The 21,399-nt window shown below is 29.9% G+C and overlaps 1 protein-coding gene across 13 annotated transcripts in view; it reads right to left on the bottom strand.

Annotated features, from left to right (window-relative positions):
* Window positions 1–21,399, bottom strand: part of LOC107441179 (protein grainyhead) — a 72,489-nt gene that overhangs the window by 32,500 nt on the left and 18,590 nt on the right. For all 13 annotated transcript variants that reach the window (XM_043041923.3, XM_043041918.3, XM_043041925.3 and 10 more), the window contains exon 3: window positions 1,356–1,595. In XM_043041923.3, the coding sequence (XP_042897857.1) occupies window positions 1,356–1,595 (240 nt within the window). The remainder of the gene's footprint in view (window positions 1–1,355; window positions 1,596–21,399) is intronic.

Raw genomic sequence — 21,399 nt, 5'->3', positions numbered from 1 at the left:
GCAAATTTGAAATCGAAAATATCTTAGATCTGTTAAAAATATCTCACGCAACAGAAGGGGAAAAAAATGTTCCGAAACGGTCAATAAAAATTATTAAACAGTATATCCTCGAATATTTTGGTAAAGTAAAATTTTGCATTTATTTAGCTTAATGAATCAATATTACAAACGAAAATCCTTGATTGATATGTAATTAAACCCATTAACAATTAAAAAAAAAAAATTCAAATCGAGGAAATAACAGATAGCCGGTGAAAGACACTAAACTCTGACCGTCCTTCAACCTCTTGAAATACCCCATCCATTTCTTTTGAGGATGGACAGAATCAAAACAAGAAAGTGGTCAGTGAAATCAACTTTCCAGTGGAGGAGACATTTCGGTCAATGTCGACCAGTTTCTAGTCATTTACCTCCGCCCACCATTGATCCAATCTAACAATTTATTGTTGTTCTGCTACATTTTCTTTTCTTTTTTTTGAAATTGAAACAATTCTATGAGTCATTTAGCATTTGGTTTCATTACTGTTTTTTGGTAAATGGATTAGTAGCTAAATTTTCTACCAACGTTATGATTTTGCTAATAAGTATTTAATTTATCCATTCATACATTAAATTTTTCCGCTACAAACTTAATGAAATTTTTTTTATAAAGAATCAACTTTTTATTTAAATATTGGTTTCTCACCGATGAATTTGAAACCTGTTATATTCATTGATATTAACAATTGTAATTGGAAGACAATACATGTACATACTTTATGTGAAATATGATAGTCTTTTTTTTTCCGAAATTCTCTTTTAGAAAAAATACCATACGTATGGGAGTAGAATATGGAGCATCATCGAAAATATTAGAGTAAAGAACAGGTTCAAATCACATATCTATATTGAATTTTTATACTGTTCTGAGACTTCGCTAACGCTTCCAGATAGGACAAAAAATATCCCCAAATAATAAAAATGTCTTGAATGTGATGCTAATTTCCCTTAGGTTTTCCACCGTGGTTAGGTTTAGGTTAATTTATGTTTTCCACCGTGTAAATCAAGTACTGTTTTTTTCCTAAATGACTTGCAAGCGAATTTATGGGAAAATGTATCTAATAATCTATTAAAAGTTTTATCCAATTACTTTCCTTGGCTAAGAAAAACTCTCATATTTTTGTATAAATATTGATTTCTCTCAGTTGTTACCAAGCAACGTCATTGTTTGAGAAGAAAATTTTCCCTCACTAACACTCATTAATCACAATGTATAAGAAAGAAATTCCCTTAAAACGGGTAGGATTCAGAATCGGCAGAGTTAACACTTCAGCTGTGCGAATCGATTGATGCTTAAAATGAGTTGTTGAACTTACCCAAAGAAAGCTGGTAGTTTTCCAACGATTCCTTTGCTTATTTTTCCGAGAGATGGCAATTTGTAAGCTGTCTCATAAACAGCCCCGACGCCATCCTCTACGTTGCCGTTGAGTACCACCAACTGATTGTGTTGGTAGAAAGCTCTCCAATTTTCATCAGATATCGTTGGTAGTGGAGCTTGGTTGGAACTGACAACAACTGTGGGGGCATCATCGTCAGGTTCATCTTTCACTATTATCCTGTAATGAAAGTGATTATGGATGAGTTTCAAACCACAAATATTAAATAGACGGTAATCAAACAAATCTTTCTGAATAGTACTACTATTAGCTTTCAAAATAATCTGGAAAAAAATTGAATATAATTTGAATTTAAAAGTGAAAAAATCTCATATTCCGAAAATAGTGTCAATTCAGACAGATCATATTAAAATACTGTGTAAAAGGGGTTTTTTTTAATACGAATAAGATAATTTTTTTTCTCTTTTTAAATATTTAGCGCCAGTCAAAAATATTTTAAAAGTGACATTGCTCCTAACGTTTCTGGCATTAAATTTCTGCTAGTTTTTGAATAAATAAATAAGTGGTACTAATACTCGTTCTAAGCTTTATTATTTATAATGAGATTTTGAAAATAACAGTTAATAATTTAACAGTAAATAATTTTTGCAGTTAGTATTTGCCCCAAGAATAAGTTATATTGAGAAAAAAAATTGTTTAAAATAGTCTGGTACTTTTCTTATGAATAATATTTTTAAAGATCTGTATTAAGAGCATCAAGTTGAAAATTAATTATTACAGTTTGTATAACAGATAAAAATTTTAGTCCTGACACGCGCCGAGAAATTTTTTTTTTTCCAACAGAACTTTAAGTGACCCATTTCTTTCACGTGAAAAAATTTAGCATTCTGAATCTTCGTAAATCCTCTTTTAAAGAGTAAAAGTAATTGTGAGTATGAAGGACGGGTCACAACGCATTTTACATGCAGCTAAACGGAAAGTTGAAAAATATTTGAATACGCAGCGAATCCATACAAACAAATACATCCATTCAATGAACTCAAGATAAAAATGTCATTAAATATTAGAAATTTTCCAATAAATATTTGTTTTTATTTAAATCATTACTGCGAAGTCTCACCGTCAATAGAAATCGGAGAAAGTGATTTGAGATTTTAAATACACTTCCCTTCAAAGCTGGTTGCCAAATTGAAAATGTTAACACCTGTTCCTGTAAATAATTGTTTCCAACTAAATCACTAGTATGAAAAGTGTAATGAATTTACCACATAATTATTCCAAATTCAAAAACAAATGTATATGATTATAAGACAGACAAAAACAAGTCCTTAATGGCAACCAACCATCGTTTTGGCAGTTAGCAGCAAACAAAATGTAATGACACTTAATAGTTGTATACATTAACTCTCACATGACACTTCCAAAATGTAGAAGTATCAATGATGTAACCCTCTTCCCCCAATTAACTCTTTAACCACGAACTTTTGCCAGTAAACCGAAGCAAAAGCTATTTTGAATTAAATAACGCAATGAATAAGAAGAAAAATGGATTTGTCAATTTCTGGGTTACTACGATAGATTTAAGTTGGGAGTCACCAAAGGTCAAGAACAAATCGAGAAGCAGACATAAGGTGCGCCGGCCATATAGCGCTCAAAATGAATCATTGAGGAAATACACATTGCGTAGGCAGCAGAATAATTTAAGCCTTTCGAGGCACTAGAAAATCATTCACGGAAATTTTCTTGAAGCTGAAAAATAGAAATTTCTTTGCAAGTCAAAAGTTTCACCTCGTATTTCATAGGAAGACAAGTGTATGGCAATCCGATGAATTATTCATCGGAACTGTGTGAATCACTGTGAAGACGGATTCCGTGCCATAAAGTATCTCCGCCACCTACAATGGTTGAGTCAATGCTTGTATCTTTTTTTCAAAGTAAAGTGAGGCTTTGTTTACGACAGAACGACAATTCAGCAAATTGATTCAATTTGAGGAAAAAAAGTTCTTTGTCTTCTATATGTTTAGAGTTAGAAGAGCATCACTTGACCTTTTACGGAAAGTTATTTTTCCTTCTTCTGTGTTTGCGGCAAATGGAAAAAATTACCAAAGGAAATATTTACATCTCGCATAAAATGCATAAAAACGCATTCATAGGAATTAACAGTGAGCAAATTTGATAGTAATTCTTGTCACAAAAAAAAGATACCCGAATTTTTGAACTGTTGACGAAATCCGAAATCAAAAGTGCATGGCATTATTTATTTACAAAAATAGGTCTTACAAATAATACTTACATAGGTTGCACACGAGGCACGCGTAAGTGTTTTAAACTGCAAAACATAATTATTAAGTGTACCTAATATCTCCAATTTATAAAAGATATAAATTTTTTAATAATATCAATGTCCTGGAAAGAGATGCAATCTTTAGACAAACTCTTAATTTCTAATGATTACAAGCTCTTTCAAATTAACGTTTTCATAAATAGGGGATCATTTAAAATTCGGGCTGAGAAAAATGTACAGCCTGCCACGTCTTGCGTCTTCCTTGATGCATAAATATAATTTTTTTTCAGCAAAAATTATGATGCTCATCCAGTCATAAGAAGTTACCGCCATTTTAATCAACTAAGGATTGTTACAAAAGCCTGACAACGTACACTTTACAAAATAAAGCGTTTTAAAATAGACTCATCACCAATTGTATTCACCAAAAACAGATCTAACTAAATGTTCATTCCAAACACTAAATAACCACTCTGTTTTCTGCGGGTGAATTTTTTTTTTAAACCAGACTTTTTTGAAAATATAGTTATATGGTATCATTAAAAAATGATTCTAAAGAACACAAAGTTTTAACTTTCTAAAAAACATCAAAGGAATAGGAAGCCAATATCCATTGAAGAGAATCGAGAATTGTAGGATCGCATACTTTTTTTTTTTAATAGGCATTCATTGATTATCATCGATGACGTTGTTTATTTTTGGATTGTGAAATTATTTTACTTTCATAAATAGAGATATACGTTTTGATTTGATATACAATTTTACGCAGGTTGTAATATATTTTCATTGTGTCACTCTCTATGCTTAATAAATGTGTCTTTATTTAGTATCCACAATGCGATAAACAGTTCATACCCATTATTGCAGTATTATGTTAGTGGCAGATTAAACGACAATTTAATTTATGAAATGAACCAATACAACAATAAACACTTTAACAGACTAACATATCTTGTGATGTGATAACAATTTTAATTGGACTGACGCATTTGACAGTATCTTATTGGCTAAGAGATCTTCAACGATTGCACACCCATAGCCCCCAAGCAAAAGTGTATATCTTGACAACAAACCATTTTCTTGGGCCAGCGATCGACCAGCGTGTGGGAAAGAGTCTTCAAAGCGACCTTGACAAATACTACTCTCTTTTCCCCTCCTAATCACATTGCGTGCTGCTGGAGGGGACCAACACTCATTATTACTTCTGTAGAGGGTAATAAAAATTTGTTACGCTGCTCTACAGCATCGCTTCATTGTATTTAGAGGTGGCGCAACAGAGCGTGGACGAGCTCCCAATTGAAGACATAACATTGAGTGTGAGAGACCTTGGCGTCAAATATGTTTTGGTTGGTAGGTGACACAAATTAAAAGGTTAAAACAGATTCTTTGGCGATACTATCAGATTTTATATTCTGCCTGACCTTAAGAAGGAAATTTTTAATTGGACATCATGTTAAATTGTAGAAAATTTGTCATTTAAATTAGTTAGAAATGGAGAAACTTTTACTCTTACAACCATTGCGTGACTGTTTAATAGTCCAATCCTTCAATCATAAAAATGTTTCAAAGGACTCGGCATTTTCAATTCTTTGGAATTATACTTCCCATATTGACGAATATTTTGGCGAACAACATGGGTGATAGTTTTTTGCATCTCTTATAATTAACTCTTTCGTTTCGATGGACGAGATATCTCGTCTTCAGGAATACTCGCTGTGCTCTATTATTGCATTAGTCAATACGGTTATTGATTATTATTTTTTAAAAAAAAAAAGTAAAATATACAAGTCTTAAAGGAATTTATGTTTTATCTCACTTTTAGTGCAGCAGGAAACACTAAGTGCAGAGGATGGGACAAAAGGACGTCATCACCGCGAGGAAAGTGTTAGCATGGTTTTTCGAAAGTCTTTAACCAAAGAAAATAAAAATATAAAAACCAAACTTTAAGTGCCTTACACTTGAAGCAAACTTATAAATTTAAACTATGCATACTATATTGCCCTGAAGAATTATTCGGGCTTTAGGACGGACATATTAAATATCTTAAAAGTTATTAAACTTTTTTTAAAAAAATCTCCAATTCAGTAACATTCTTCCACTAGGATGAAAATTATCAAAATCATTGCCTTATGCAAACTTTCATGAGCCCAGATAACACAGCAATGATGTAAATTTGAAAATAATAAAAATTAGACCACAAACACTTTTTATTTTTACAAAACTGTGGCTTTTTACCATATTGACATTTCCTTTCAAAATAAGGATAGAGAGCCATTGCTATTTTGTTAAGAAAATAAGCATATTTTTTGCAAAGAAAAAAAAAAAAGAGGAAAGCATTTCATATGACCATAGAGCCTTCGAAAAATAATCTTTCAAATAATTAAGAGATGGGCTAAAGTTTTGAATTGACAGTTTAAACTTAATAAAATATTTTTTCCATTATTTGTCCGTAAAATAAGTCAATATAAAGATTTATTATTGAAATGCTTAAGGGCTAAGAGCTTCGCATACCAAGTCAAACAAGTGTGTATATATATATTACAATTCTAGTTTAAATTTTCATGAAATAAAATGTTGGCTGAATTGTACTCTTTAGATTAATTGAAAAAATTCAACAAAGCACAGAGGCTTTCATGGCTTGGTCACATTAAGAGATCACCTGACAACCGAGTAATTAAGATCCTGTATTGGAAGCCCATGCTCAAAAGGCCGATCAAAGAAAAGGTGGATGGATGATATCCTGCATGATTTAAAAACTATAAATATCTCCAACTGAAAGATCAAGGTCAGGGACAGAGCTGTCTGGAGAAATAGTGTGCGGCAGGCTAAGGCCCACCATTGACTGTAGTGTAAATAAAGATTACTTGATATTTGCTGTTCAACTGAAATTGGATAAGCTGTACCTAGCAAAAATGACATAATGGACTCTGCATAAGCTAATTTGTAGAAGAGAGAAAGAAAATAAGAACTCGGTTACGGTTGTATTGCTGGACCAAACATTCTATTAACTATTAATATTATTTTGCATTGCACAATAGTTATTATTTAGAAACTGAAGGCAGATCCTTGAGTCTCAAGGTCAATTAAATCAAGTATTTTTTTAATGAACAAAAAAAAAACATAACAAAAAAAGACAGAAAGATTAGGAAAAATATAAGACTCTTATTTTAGCTTATCGCTTTTTGTGACTTTGACAGAAGGGCAAAATAAAACGAGGACCATTGTAGGGCGACAAGAGTTAAAACACTTAAGTTTTGATATCATTTTAATGGGTAGCAAACTAAGTGTAAATAAAGATTGATTATAAAGCTAGAATCATTCAAAGGGAAGACTGATTGACTAATAATTAAAATAACCTGAAATTACTAAAATGTTATTATTTCAATCTGATTGTCATTTTTATTTTTAAAGCCACCCATTATTAAAAATTTCAATACACTTGCAGTCCATGTTTTACCAATTAAAATTTCTAACATTTTGGCTTCCAACGTTTCAGAATTAAACAGGTAGACTGATTAAGATCATTTAGTTTTAGTCTACCCATTATAATGAAATCTACTTTTTTTATGACAGGATTAAAATAAGTGTTCAAACTATCTTTCATTCCTAACGTACTGACATACTTTTAAGACAATTGTACAAAATATCTTTTCACCACAATAAACTGACATAATTAAACACTCCGCAAACAATATTTTGTTCACACGTTGTTCTCAAAAATCAAGCAAATAGGAAAATTTCCCCGCTTTTGAAGGACAGTATATGCTTTTCAAAATGCAAGGCACACATAAAAATTCATATTGAATTTAAAAAAAGGGGGCACTTATAAATTAAACGCCCGCTGATTAAAGCAAAACTTCCTGAGATTCCCATCAGCTGTTTTGTGTCGAATCAAAGAAGAAGAGAAAAACCCTAACAGATTTGTTAATTCTCGAGATATAGGCGTTTTCCGCAGATCTACGTAGCCTCAATCTAGATTGAACTTAAGCAAGACAACGCCCATTTCAAGCCTTAGAACAATGCATTCCTGCAAGGGAGCGGCGCGAATATAAAACCAGGCTTATAGTCTGAATGAATAACAGAGCCTAAACACCTTTCATTCTAGAAACATGAAAAGGAGGAGGGGGGTCTCCTAAAGGGTTATTTTCCTCTGGGAGAATTATTACTGTTATTAATCTCAGACAACACGGCAAGACTTCTTCGACGCAGGTCGAAGGTTTAGTCTGAGGACTAACAATTCACGGTCAGGTGTGCTTAATTAAAGCTATCGAAGAAAACAGATATTAAGTTACACTTTTCGAGCTAAATCTCTTCTTCCTTCTGAAGATAAAAATCCAGCCTGTGTTACAGAATGGCATTTCCTGCCCCGAAGGAAATAATTCGCATAAATTGAAGGAAGGGTCACTCAACTCGTATATCAAAAGTGATTGGCACACAAGGGTCTTAGCAATGGCAGTTTTGCAGAGTCAAGAATTCCTTTCTTTAGTGCCACAAAACAAAATTATATTTCTTACATCAGCTTTTTTATTTATTCATTAAAACTGGTTCTTTTTGAAAAGTTGACCGCTACTGACGCGATCGAAATCATAAAACCATAGTTTGATAGAACCATCCGTTTTCAGACCAGCTCATCCATATTTTTATAATGTAAACAGAATTTAAAGAAGCAACAAAAAAAAGTACTTGGAATAATTCTGGAAACGTATAGTTAAATGACGTATCAGACTTTCTTTCTTTCGTTCAGTTGATTTGCCTAACATCAAGAAATAAATTTCGATTGAAAGAGCTTAGTTTTTATTTCTTCATTATAATTTCCATTCAGACTTAGAAATGAGATTTGAATCAATGATAGGTATTACTTGTCATTGAAGCTTCGCAATGTCGAAGCAATAGTAGACAAAATCAACTGAGAAAGAGAATGATTAAAGAGTCCTCACATCACATTGCTTAAAAATGTCAACCTGACTGAGTACTAAATATAATAATTTCACAATTTCAATGAGTATGGCTATGATTTATGACTATTAAATGCAAAAAAAAATTCTGGGATCAACAAGTAGATTCATATTTTATTTTCTCTAATGAGAAAGGAGCAAGCTTTTCGTAGTAATCATCGTGTAATATAACAATAACCGGATCAATAGAGATAATAACCCGGCCTTGGATGTGTAAGCGCCATTGCTCGATATTTTCTACACTGGTATTTTAAGGTAAAGGTATAGTGTCCGTTATTAAAAAAATTTTTTTAAAAAAGAAGTTTAAATGTCATGGCCCGGGACACGCCTTCAAGAGATAATTTCCCCGGATTTTTTCAACGATATTTTTCTTTTCGGATATAATTAATAATGCATATATATAATTAATAATAATTATTAATTATATTATATAATTAATAATAATTATAAAATAACACTTAGTTTAGTCTTATAATTATTGTAAAATAATTATTCATCACAAATCACATAATTATTGTAAAATGTGTATTTTGAATTTGTAAAAAAGTTATTTATCGGGAATAGAAAATTATTTTTCTTTGGTCATCAATTATTATTTATTGAAGGGAAAAGAAAAAAGCGAAAGAAAAAATTATGCTCTGTATCTTTCTCCGTGGTTCACATAATTCATAATTTGCCTAAAACACATGTTATTATTTACAACGTTGCCGGCATTCCCTAGAGTGTCGGTAAGGCACGTGCAACAATTTTTGTCTTTCATATCCAGTCATTAAAAGATTATCAGTAATTTTACAAAAAATTCACAATGCTTAAGATCTTGTCAAAGCAAAATAATTATATCTAATAATGAAAATAGATTTTTAAAAAATCTTAATTCAAAGAAATGAAACATTAAATATAGATTTTAGTTTCTTTAGAAATGAGGAAACTAAATTTAAAAATCAAACAATATTGGCTTTTAAATTGTAATAATAATAATGTTTAATTGTAATATTTGACTGTAGCATTATTAATATTCCGATTAAAAACAAATAATGTAAAAAAAAAAAAGAAATTAACGTCGATTCCTACTTAGGTCAACAAAGAATAAGAGAAATCTCACATAAAACTAAAATTAATTAATGAATTAATTAATATTTGAAAAAACAGTATTAACCTCAAGTGTCATCCACTACAAATTTAAGAATATATATATCAACTCGAGAGGATGAATAAAAAGTATTTTATTAAACGATTGAAAATTTAAACAAAATATATATGTAGGAAGAGTGTGAACTAATAGTAGGAATTGTAAAAAAGGATTCATTTCTAATTCACATCTTTCCTTATTTTAATACTTGAGCACATTGAATGATAAGAATTCACTATTCAAAATTTATATCGCTAATTGTTATCATGTTGTAAATTCAACTCTCATAGTCTTGCAAGAACATTTCTCGCTAAATAAATCGCAAAAGAAAAATGCTCCGGGAAAATTTCATGATACATCATTAATAAATATCTCTTGATCTCAAAAATTCCTAAGGCATGTATAACTGTAACTTATGAACGTACTAAATCTCACCACGTGATTGAAGTGGGAAAAAAAATAATAAAACCTTGACACCGTTCTGTTCTTTAAAAATCCAAATATGCAAAACTACATTTCCAGACACTCTTGGTAATTTATTTCATCTAGTTCTACAAGACAAAAAAGATAACGCCATATTTGTTTTTTCGCCATTTTTTTTTCATAACCATTTCATTCTAATTACATTTTGCATTCGATCTGAGCTTCAGTCTAAATAACATATTTGACCTTCGAGTGGCTCGAATATACTAGAGTAGAAAAATGAACAAAAGGTCACAAGGTCTGTGTAAGAAACCTTGGTGGTTGCAGTTTACAATAGGGGCAGAGAACATCAAAATGAATTTTGTAAGGTAAGACGCACATAATAAACAAAAACGTGTGAAATCACGACAAGCAAAATAAATCTCTTTAAATGATTGAGATAAGGTTTCGTTTTTCTTCACGGCAATTGCGATAAATTATCCTTTCGATTAAGTTTTGAATAGTTCATCAAAACATTGTGAAATAACGAGTTCTATTCTGCATTTCTAACACAATTTTGATAGAAATTACAATACTTTTCAACGATAATAAGTCAATTATTCTAAATTGTTACGGATTATAAAAAGAGATACCATTGGTATTTCTCTATTGTCAACACTATAGTTATTATTCACTTTGCTAGGTTGTCTTAAAAAATAATCTAAGTAATGTTGGATAGTTAATACGTTAAGTATTTATTTAGATAGGGTTCCCACTCAATTTCAAATCTTAAAAAAAAACTTTTCCAGGTATATCAGGAAGATTTCACTGAAAATCCAGACCCTATTTTATCTATATCATGCAAGTTTTAATGAGAAAACTGATTTTTTTTATTTATAATGTAAAATATTCAATTTTATGAGTAAAAAAATATTATTAAATGAAGATGAAAACAGAAAAGTTTCACTGAAATGTAAAATTTTTATTACAAATACCTAATTGTAATAGATGTTAGAATTATTTAACTTGAATTTCAATAACTGGTTACTGTTGCTGATTCTGAGACTGGGTACTACGTAGGAATTTTCCACGTTTTTGTAAAAAAGAAGGGGAAAAAACGCAACTTTTTATGACTATTCTCTGTTTTTTAGAGTCATAATTAAATTCCCTGACAATTCCAGATTTTCCCAGTTCTCCCTAACCAGTGGGAATTCTGTTAGAATAATTTTGTATTTTTATAGAAAAAAAATTACCTACGCAGTAATTATTTAGATTTATTTATGATCCTTTACAAAATGGGTGCATAAATTTTAAACGTAAACGATGATTTTGTGCCCCATTTGCCATACCAATTACTGGGGGCGGAGTTTACCTTTTTCGAGCAATATACATATACATATTATACGATAATCAAGTTATGACTGGAGAGGTGCGTGAGGAAGTAGTACAGCACGTAATGGAGGATCAGTTTTCTATCTTATCTCACGACAGAGATTGAAATAATTTTAATACTTCTACAGCATACCATGCAGAAATGTCCTCGACGCATACTTAAAATGGATTGTGCGATTTAATGGCCGCGAAACAGATTTTAAATTATTACTAATATAATTATTACTAATGACAAAAATCACGAACATTTCATGAAAATAATTAAAATGAAATCGAAATACTTACGGGCGGGCAACAGGTAGACGATGCAAACATTTCGTTAATGTTTTGTTTAAAACTAATTAAAGGGTTAAGATTGGAAGAAGTGTTGAAGAATGGTAGTTGTGCTGTGCATTCGGCTTGATTATCATTAAAGTTTATATGTTGTACTCGAACAAGATCATTTTTAAGGTGACAAAACTCGTCATCAAAAGCGGCAAGTAATGAAAAAATATAAGACATTGAAAATATAAGGCTCATTTTATACATTACTGGCGATATAAATGGAAAAAAAAATGATAGTGGGTTGATGTAATTCAAGATTTTCATTCAGTTTTAAAATGTCATGAAAAAATGAAAGCAAACTAAAAGACAAACTAGGAAAATTTTAACGAAATCAGATTTGAATGAGGGAAATGAACCATTGTCAGGCCATTGTTCTTCGTTAATTTTTTTTTTCTTTTTCCGTTCTCATGCATTAAGGCTTGTTATTAAATGAAAGTTTTAATCAGAATCGAAACAATGGTAAATGCATTAATTGTCGAGCGAAAGTTCTTGTCCAAATTGTTTTCTTTCACGCCTGACTTGCTGCACGACAAAACATAGCAAGTTCGACAATTATCATGCATAGAACCTTTCTAATGGAAACCTGCCTAAAGATACGATAAAATCAATGCTGCAATTAAATAAAAACAAATTTTTAAAAAAATAGACAACTTTTATACTCAATTTTAAAAGGTTTAATGTTTTTGAAGGCATTTAGTTTATTCAGAAAAAAGTAACTACCTTTTCCTTAAGAGGCCCTTCTTTTCTCTAGAACTTGAGAGAGAGAAGAAGGATTTTAAATATGCCTTAAATCATTTTTATTTCATTTAAACTGATGATGGATATTTACTTAAGTATCTTTCGATACGGGTAAAATGCAAGGCCTCCAACCAATCACAATTTGTTACATAAAGTGTGAGATATTTTAGATTCTCTATTCATTTTTCTGACAATGCAATTCTGCAATCAGCAGATTTTAATAGTTAGTTAAATATTTTACAATCGCCTGTTTTTAATTTTTAGATAAGTATCTTTTATTTTAATGCAATTTACGTTAAAGGAATTTTTTAATGTCACTTAAAATTGATTTAAACTGTGATGAAATTAGATTTTTTAAAAACTAAAAACTTAGAAACGTGCAGTTTCAAATTATTCAGTCAAAACCACAAATCGCATCATTTTATTGCCTTCAGGTTTTGAAGAAAAACTCAAATAATTTGTAAAAATTATCAAGCGCTATTTTTCATAATCTAATCAATCTCCTGATCTACCTTCTTTCTAAAAATAAAAAATATCAAAAATACACACATTAAAAATTTAACCTGAAATCCTGTCTCTGAACTATTCATAAATGATTTTAAAAAAGTGAGCCTGAAAACGCGTACTATTTTGATAAAATTGAAAATTAGATTTTTCCCCCCTGAAATTTCGGAGAATCTTGATGTTAAAGGGAAAAAAGATGGAACACATTTTTTCGTTAATTTAAATTATATCGTTCTGACTTACTGGAATGGCTTATGGTATAAGCTGTTGCTTAAATTTTATTAATTGCGTTAGTACAGTTTCTTTTTTCTTATTTTTTCTTTTCACACTTATCGAAGGATTTATTTATTTTTGCCTCTCCAGTGTTACTATTAGTTGCAGTCTATTGAATACATTACAATTTTGCCTTTTAAGTAATATTTTATAAAACAATTTGGCTGATTTAAATAAAGAAGCACTTAAAAACAAGTTTGTATGATTCTCGTTAAAAAAGAAAGGTGACAAGAAATCGAAAATACAAAGTACTAATGAAGTGTAAATAATTTATGAAAGTAAAAACAATTTTTTTTCTTCTTATTTTAAAGTGTCACGTTTTAAATCATTACTAAAATAATTGTCAGATCTAAATTGTATACCAAACAAAACATTATAAAACTAAACCTTTTTGTAAAAATTTGATTGTATATATACACATATACATATGATAAAATTAGCCGTGATTAGTCACTCTACCATCGTAATGAAAAATAACAGATACTTTTGCACAGCAATTGTAGAACATTTCATTTACAAATATAGGGGTGGAGGGAGTTAAAACTATAAAAAGGAGCATACTTAGCATTTGGATAAATTAATTTCAAGGATTTTAAAAATGGCACTTACAAAAATGTAATATTAAACCAAAAATAATTCTTGGGCATTATTGAAGTGGAAAAGCCTCATGTTTTCTGTCACTTATTTCAAGAAGATTTAATTCGCAGAAATTGAATTTTATAAGCAAAGTTACATGTAAGATTCTTTTCTACTAACATTCATTAAACTTTAGTTCCCAATAAATTTTAGATTTACCTATGATAATCATGTATTACGGTGATAAATACGATACGATGATCATTTCACAATTTTAACATTCAAAATATAAGTGAAGCGTTCCTGTCAGTTGTGAGAGAGGAAGTTAAGGTTCCACAATTTCGCTACCAAAGACATGATCGGGGCAATCCCCTTTCAAACTGGCACCCATTGATCTGAAGCTGGGTACGCTTCCTTGAGGATCGAACCCCAAGTTCTTCACAATGACAGTTCAGTGCTTAACTACTGAGTCATTGCGGCTAATTATATGCAGTGCATACTGCAGATTAGCATGCTAATATATCACACCCTTGCAAGAAAAGTGACACAAGTAAAAAAAAACCAGCAATTTTGAGGTTACGTGAGTAAAAAAATCTGTACGAAGTGCCCCATCAAGCTCAAAAAGTGTCACATCTCTAATACGCAATTTATCCAGCTGAGGTCAGTTGTGTTAGTTTTGAGTCTAATTCAGAATAAGGAATTCGTTACGTTGATTTTTCTCAAATGCTGCATTTTAGAGTTTCATGCCGGGGTACGATATGAAATGCAGTTAGAATACCCGCTGAAACATTTGACTTTAACAAACAACTAACTTAAATAATACAAATCTACGACGAAAATGTTGCCCCAACTGTCATTGGAGAAACAATCGGGAAAGTGCCTTACGCTTATTGGTCAGTTTACGTCGGAAGATTTAAGTTTTCAGGTTGAGAAAGGAAATAATCTGCAATGAATATTAATTACATTTTTAATGTCATTACCACAAATAACTCACAGTCTTTCATCTTTTTATCATATCTAAAGATGTGTAAAAAAATTTTTATTTCAAAATGTTTTTTTTTTCTAAATCATTAAAAAAAAAAACTTTTTCTTACATACGAAAAGATAAAAGGTAGCAGCCAAGCATCAATAAATATGCACAACTCATTAAGCTTTAAACCAGCTTTTATGCATAGTATATAAAAGCTAATTTAGTTTAAATAATAGCTTCCTTATAGTATAATAATAGTTTCCTCTCCAATTTTTTTAAAACAAAATATAACGAAATAAAACGCAGGTAAACTTTAAAAAAAAAAATCTTAAAGGTTATTCAATTATTTAATTTCAAATTTGTTTGTTAGAACATTAAAATATTCTCTTTTTGAAACTTGGGATAGAATAACAGTGCCACATTGTGACTAAATAAGGGGTAATACTAATTAAAAACTTCATTAGCTTCAACAAAAAATAAATAAGTACAAAAATATGAAATTAAATCTTGTTTGAAAAAAGAATCTTGTTTTATTCAGATGAACGCTGATTCTCTTAACCACATTAGTTCCTCATCTAGCCCTAAGAAATGCATTTTACCCTGATTTGTCCGTCTCTGCCACCGCGGTTTTACTTGTTCTATTTTTCATCCTTTCTTCCCTCTTGGCTACTGTGGTTTTTCTAGTTTTCTTTCTCACCTCTACTTTTCATTATTAGTTGGTAACTTCACATTTTTATTTAAAATCTTTTTTGTTTCTTCTTATTCTCGTCTGCCAAGTCTTGAAAATGGGCGCCTGTTTTTGAACGCTTGAAACATTCGGACTATTGTTTCCAGTTTATATCTTCTTGAAGCGAATGAAGTTTTCAATCAGTTATGTCATACCGCTTCAGTTTCTTAGGATTATTTATTTCAATAGAGGATAGTTGTTTTCAGTTTTTGAATTAAACTAGCATTTATCCTTGATATGACACTCATTTTCTTAATCAAACTATAATCGAAGAATCTATTTAAATTATTTTACTAATCTGAATCATTAAAATTAATCTTTTACTGGAGGAAAAAAAAACTTACAAAAGCACGTACAGGTATAGCGGCATGACAAAATTATGCACGGACAAAATCATGGCAAGACAAAATCACGCAGGATCGAAGGTCACCGTGACTTCCCAAAAATTTTTACTATTCGGTAAATTTTGCTTCCCAAATTCTTTTTATTTTATTTCATTTAAATCACGAGCAACGCGTCTTATTTTGTTGAAATTTTTAATTTATTTGCAGTAATTAAATTGTAAAGCTCCGAGAAGTCGAGAGCAATAAACAGCAGTCATGCTAACTATATCCATATCTACTTTATTATTGTTCACTTATTAAATTTAGCACATAAATTTTAAATAATTTCAGCAAACTCTTAACTTATATTTCATTCTCTATTCGATTTTGTTTTTTTAGACTGAAACTATAGTTTTATTTTAATGCATGATTCTCAAAATACCTATTTTCAATTTTTTTTTATTCATGGGATAGTGAAGAATTATATCTTTATCGTAGCTGCAAATTAATTTTTTTCTATTTATTATAGATTGACTTATTAAATGGTTCATGTTTTATTTTATAACTAGAATAAAAGTTAAGCATTCCCTTTACAGTCCCTTGAGTGGTAGGAGAATCATGGAGATTAGGACTCACAATTGTGCACAGGCAGCCTTTACTTCTCACACAAACCCAGCGATCTGTAGCTGGGTGGGTTTCAAGCTGCCACTGGTGATAAAACCCAGTTCCTCACAAGGAACTGGGTTTATTCATCAATGGCCTTATCCATTGATGAATCAAAAAATTAACGCATACATAAAAACATTAGTCAAAGTAAATTTTTTATAACAGCTAATTAGTTACCTTTTCATTAACGGTTTAGTAATATTCGAAATTTCATTCGGCAAAATGGAATTCCCCCCTTTCAAAACTATAAGTTTGCGGTGCTTCTAAGCAAACAACTCATTGTGTTTTAAGCTTTTGAATAGAACCAGCTTTATCCATTAGGATTATACATTTTTTTGTGCTTTATATTTGCCACGAAATATAATTTGAAAACACATTTTTTTTAAAAAAAAGTTTTAAACTGTTAAAAAGCATTGTGATTTTGAACTGGTAGCCTTTGAAGGAAGAAGGGGTAAAAAAGTCCACGAATATCAATCTATTTGTTCTGGTAAATTTCATACGAAATATTATATGCGAACAAACATAAAAATCTATTTAAATTATTTTAATTCAAATGTTTCTTCTAGTCAATCATTAAAAGAAAGGCTTACAAAAGCACATAAGGTAGAGCGGTGTGAGAATATTATAAGCTTACGACTGATTGTGTTGAATTAAACCGGCTTTATCCATTAGAATTCTACATTTTTTTTTTCTTTCTTCTTTTAAGTCGCCAAGAAATGTGTTACGAAAACGAACTTAAAAAAGAAAACTAACAAAAAGTTTCCTTTTTAAAAAAATGAATACGCATAAATCCTCAAAGTTTGAAAAAAAGTTTCGAACTGTTAAAAGGCATTGTGATTTTAAACCGGTATAAAGGAAAAAGGAAAAGAGAAAAAAAAAAGTCTTTGAATATCAATCTATTAGTTCTGCATGCTCGAATAAACGCGTGATTATTTCTGAAAGACAATATAGCTGCGGCGGAAGGGAAATTCAATTATCCAAAAAGAAATGACCAATGATCCATTCATCATATTATTGTGAACTAAACTTTAAATTCAGGCTTAAAGGAAAATATTTGTTAAAAACCATTACTGTGTGAGACCACCTACCTGAGAAAAACGTTTTTCTAATTTCCATACAAATGAGAACTTTCAAGATGGTTTATCCGGGAATATTTTTACACCATAATGTATGGCATGTGTGATAGCGCGTAAAAGAATGTCTAGGGAATAGCTTTACAAAAGAGAAATAATAATAATTGCTAAAGTTTTAAGCTTACATTTCTCCCTATCATAGTAAAAGGGGGAAGCATATCTGCCAATCCTCATTTTTTAAAGTGCAGATTTACTGCAAATGTGCAGAAAAATATACTTAATATGCAGAAGCCCAGACTTTAGATGGGCTAAACTTGACCTAACAGTTGCAAACTCACAGCAGTAAAAAAAAATAGCATATTGTTCGCAAAAAAGCAATTAGACTGTAGCTTAGGAAAAATTCTTGCCGTAGTATAGCTTATTTTCACGCCGTATGTGCAAAGATAAATAATTCTAAGAAGGTATTAAATAGTATTATGTATTATCAAAAGGCAGAAGAGTTATCCGCTGTGCTTGGTTTTTTTTTTTTTTTTTTTTTTTTTGAACGAAGCTTAAAAATTTTTATTTTGACAAACATGCTATTTTTTTTCCATCTTTCATGTGTTGTCACTCATTAATATTCTACCTACAAAGAGGTATTATAAATAACGCTAAATAATGAGAAATACTATAACCAAGCATAAATGAGTTATCACGTCTTCTATTGTACATTTTCATATCCTAAAACCCTTCGTGCATTCGCGCATGCGCTAGTTCTGCTTCAATTTCATCAAAATAGAAGAGCGGTAAGAGGAAAAAAAAATTATTATTCCTGCGGGTCTTAGAACTAAGAAAAAATAAATTTTAGATCATCGCAACGTAACGCCCCTTTCTTAAAGTGAAATCGTCCCGGAGTGGTAGTTTTTGCTTTCAAAAACGAACAGCCTAAATGTAGGATTGATATACAGATGATCAAAACAGGAATGAAAAAAAAAAAAAATATCTGGAGGAAAAATACTCCCCGGATAATTATGTACAGCTTGGTTTATGTTTACTTTCGGTGAGGCTCATTTCGCCGAAACTGCTCTCTTCAATGTTCGGATATCATCAGAATGTTGATTAGACAAGCTTTTATAAATATAGTACTCACATTTTTGTTCAATTCCAGAGATACTTTAGCCATCGCTCATTCACACGGTACCTTAGTGTGTGATGATAACTCTACGATTATTAAAATTAATTACTTTTGTTATGTTTCTGACTGAATCCTAAATGGTGAACACGTAAAACTTAATTTTATACTTCAGTTCATAAAATGTCTGATCAAGTCATTATGAGAAGAGATGTAAAAATATTTCTCTTTCAATTTTATAGAATAATTTTTGCTAAACTTCTCCTTAACTATCTCTAATTTCAAGTGATAACGTTTTTTACCCTTTCGGATGGGTATTTTGGAAGTGAATGCAGGTCATTCATTTCACCAACAGATAGATGTCAGGAAGAAATAGGAAATAAATGCAGATTTATTGGAAGTAAAAAGCAATATGTAAAAAAAGAACAGAAAAAAAAAACAATTCTACTTAATAATGCCTTTTTAAAAAAGTGACTTGAAAAATGCATTTAAAATTAATAAATTAATCTAATGTAAGCGAATATTAATAATAAGCAGTCACTCATTCTCAATCCTTTCAAAACAATTCGGTAAAATATAAATAAATTCAAGAAACAATTTAGAAACTAATTATTTTTCAAGTGTAAATAAATGTTATTTTACAAATTAAAAATCAGTGAAACAATTTCCAATTTCTCAAAACTGAATTTGCTATTATATTCGAATAATGGAAAAATGCAATGAGGAAGTGAAATAAGATGAGGAACTGTCATTTTATTGTCTATAAAAGGTCAACAATTATCTATAAATAGTTTATATTATTCACAAGAAGAAAAAATATTTTGTTTTTAATCGAAGAAAAAAAAATCGGAGCATACATTGGATTGGGCTGTATTAATTTTTCACGCAGACTTATTGAAACCACCTTATTGATAGTTTCCTTTTCATTTATTTATTTGTAAAGTTATAACTATTTGGTATTATCTATGGACGGAAACTTTTAATCGATTTTGCAATAAATCTGATGGTCAAGTTATTGAAATATAACTTTATTTTTGAGCATTCTCCCCCCCCCCCCCACAATTTCAACCAAATGAAAGGTAGAATTTTTTAAATGAACTTCAGATAAGGCTTGCTGTAATAATCAGATTAAAATACTGTCACGCATTCAAAGAGCATTTCAGAATTCTTCCTCCTATTATGTCTCGTATTATAATTTTATTCTAACATAGATATAACATCAATTTTTAAAACACTGAGTTATGCCTAAAATTTCTGCACATAAAACTTTCACGTTAGAAAGGCAGATAAATAAAACAGCGTTGTACTAATAAGAAATCTGTAGTAGCAAATATTAAAATTCTGTAGAAAGAAAAAATTCATTATTTTTTTAAAAAATCTTTTTCCCCTTTTAGATAACTTAAATGCATGCAGATAGCCAATCTTATGACAAAACTAAATTCCTTGCGTAAACTTCTAATTTTACAGATTTTGATGTGATTGTAATTTATAAATTTACATTCATACGTGATTAAATTTTTTTTATATATTTGTCTTAAAAATGAACAATCTGTGTAAAAAATTAATGATTTAAATCAAAATGCAGTCATTATGTTATACGTAAAAGTTTTATGGTATTAAATTAATAAATGAATAATTAGAAATTCTAATCTCTATAATTTTAAAAATACAATTAATTAATAATAATTTCTGTGATTATATGCAATTAATAAATGTACATGCATACGTGATTCAAGTTTCCTTTTTTTTATATTTATATAATTGTATTAAAAATTAACGATAGGTGTAAAAAAATGTCTTACGTCAAAATGCAGTCATTATGTTATACGTAAAAGTTTTATGATATTAAATTAATAAGTAAATGCTTGAATAGAAATTATAATTGCTGTTTAAAACTTCTTTAATAATTTTACTAAATGTTCTAGATAGATATTACAAGATTTTAAAATAAATATGTTTAAAATGTATGATATCTTAAAATTTTACAAAATTAAATTTCTTTGAATTTAAAAGAAGCTAGCTTAAGATGTCCTATTAGGTAAAAAAAGGCAGGCTTGGCAGCAAAAATTTTTCTTTTTTGTCATCGATTGTTCATTAGCTTTCAAAAACCCATTCAAATTTTTATCTCCCATTTTTAGAAATGAAGTTACAGTTGTTTTTTCGTGTGCTGCCAAACAAAACCGAAACCGGAAGTAAACTCACAAAAATGAAACTAAATTTTTTTGTTTTTGAGTATTTGAACACTCATTTATTTGAATAAATTATATTTTCAAAAAAGTAAAATTCCTTTCGGATAATTAATTATTTATTATCAGAATTTTCTTGCATTTTAAATGCATTTTCTGAATAATGGTAATCGTGAGAAAGTTTCTTTACACTAACACATTACAACAAAAGTTTATAATAGAATTCTTTGAAATTTCGAAAGTACATTTTGTTAGCGATGTTTTGAACTAAAAGCTTAAGTTTGAATTTGCTATCCTTATCAAGTTTCAAGTAAGAATATTTAGAAGTTTTCTTTAAAACTTCGTTATTAAGCAATGCATTTAGTTTTATTTTTTTAATTTTTTATTTTT

The sequence above is a fragment of the Parasteatoda tepidariorum genome, chromosome 1, assembly GCF_982258835.1.
Source record: "Parasteatoda tepidariorum strain Cologne lab strain chromosome 1, Ptep-v5.0, whole genome shotgun sequence".
Taxonomy (NCBI): domain Eukaryota; kingdom Metazoa; phylum Arthropoda; class Arachnida; order Araneae; family Theridiidae; genus Parasteatoda; species Parasteatoda tepidariorum.
The sequence above is the reverse complement of the archived record's forward strand: the minus strand, read 5'-3'. Positions and strand labels throughout refer to the sequence as shown.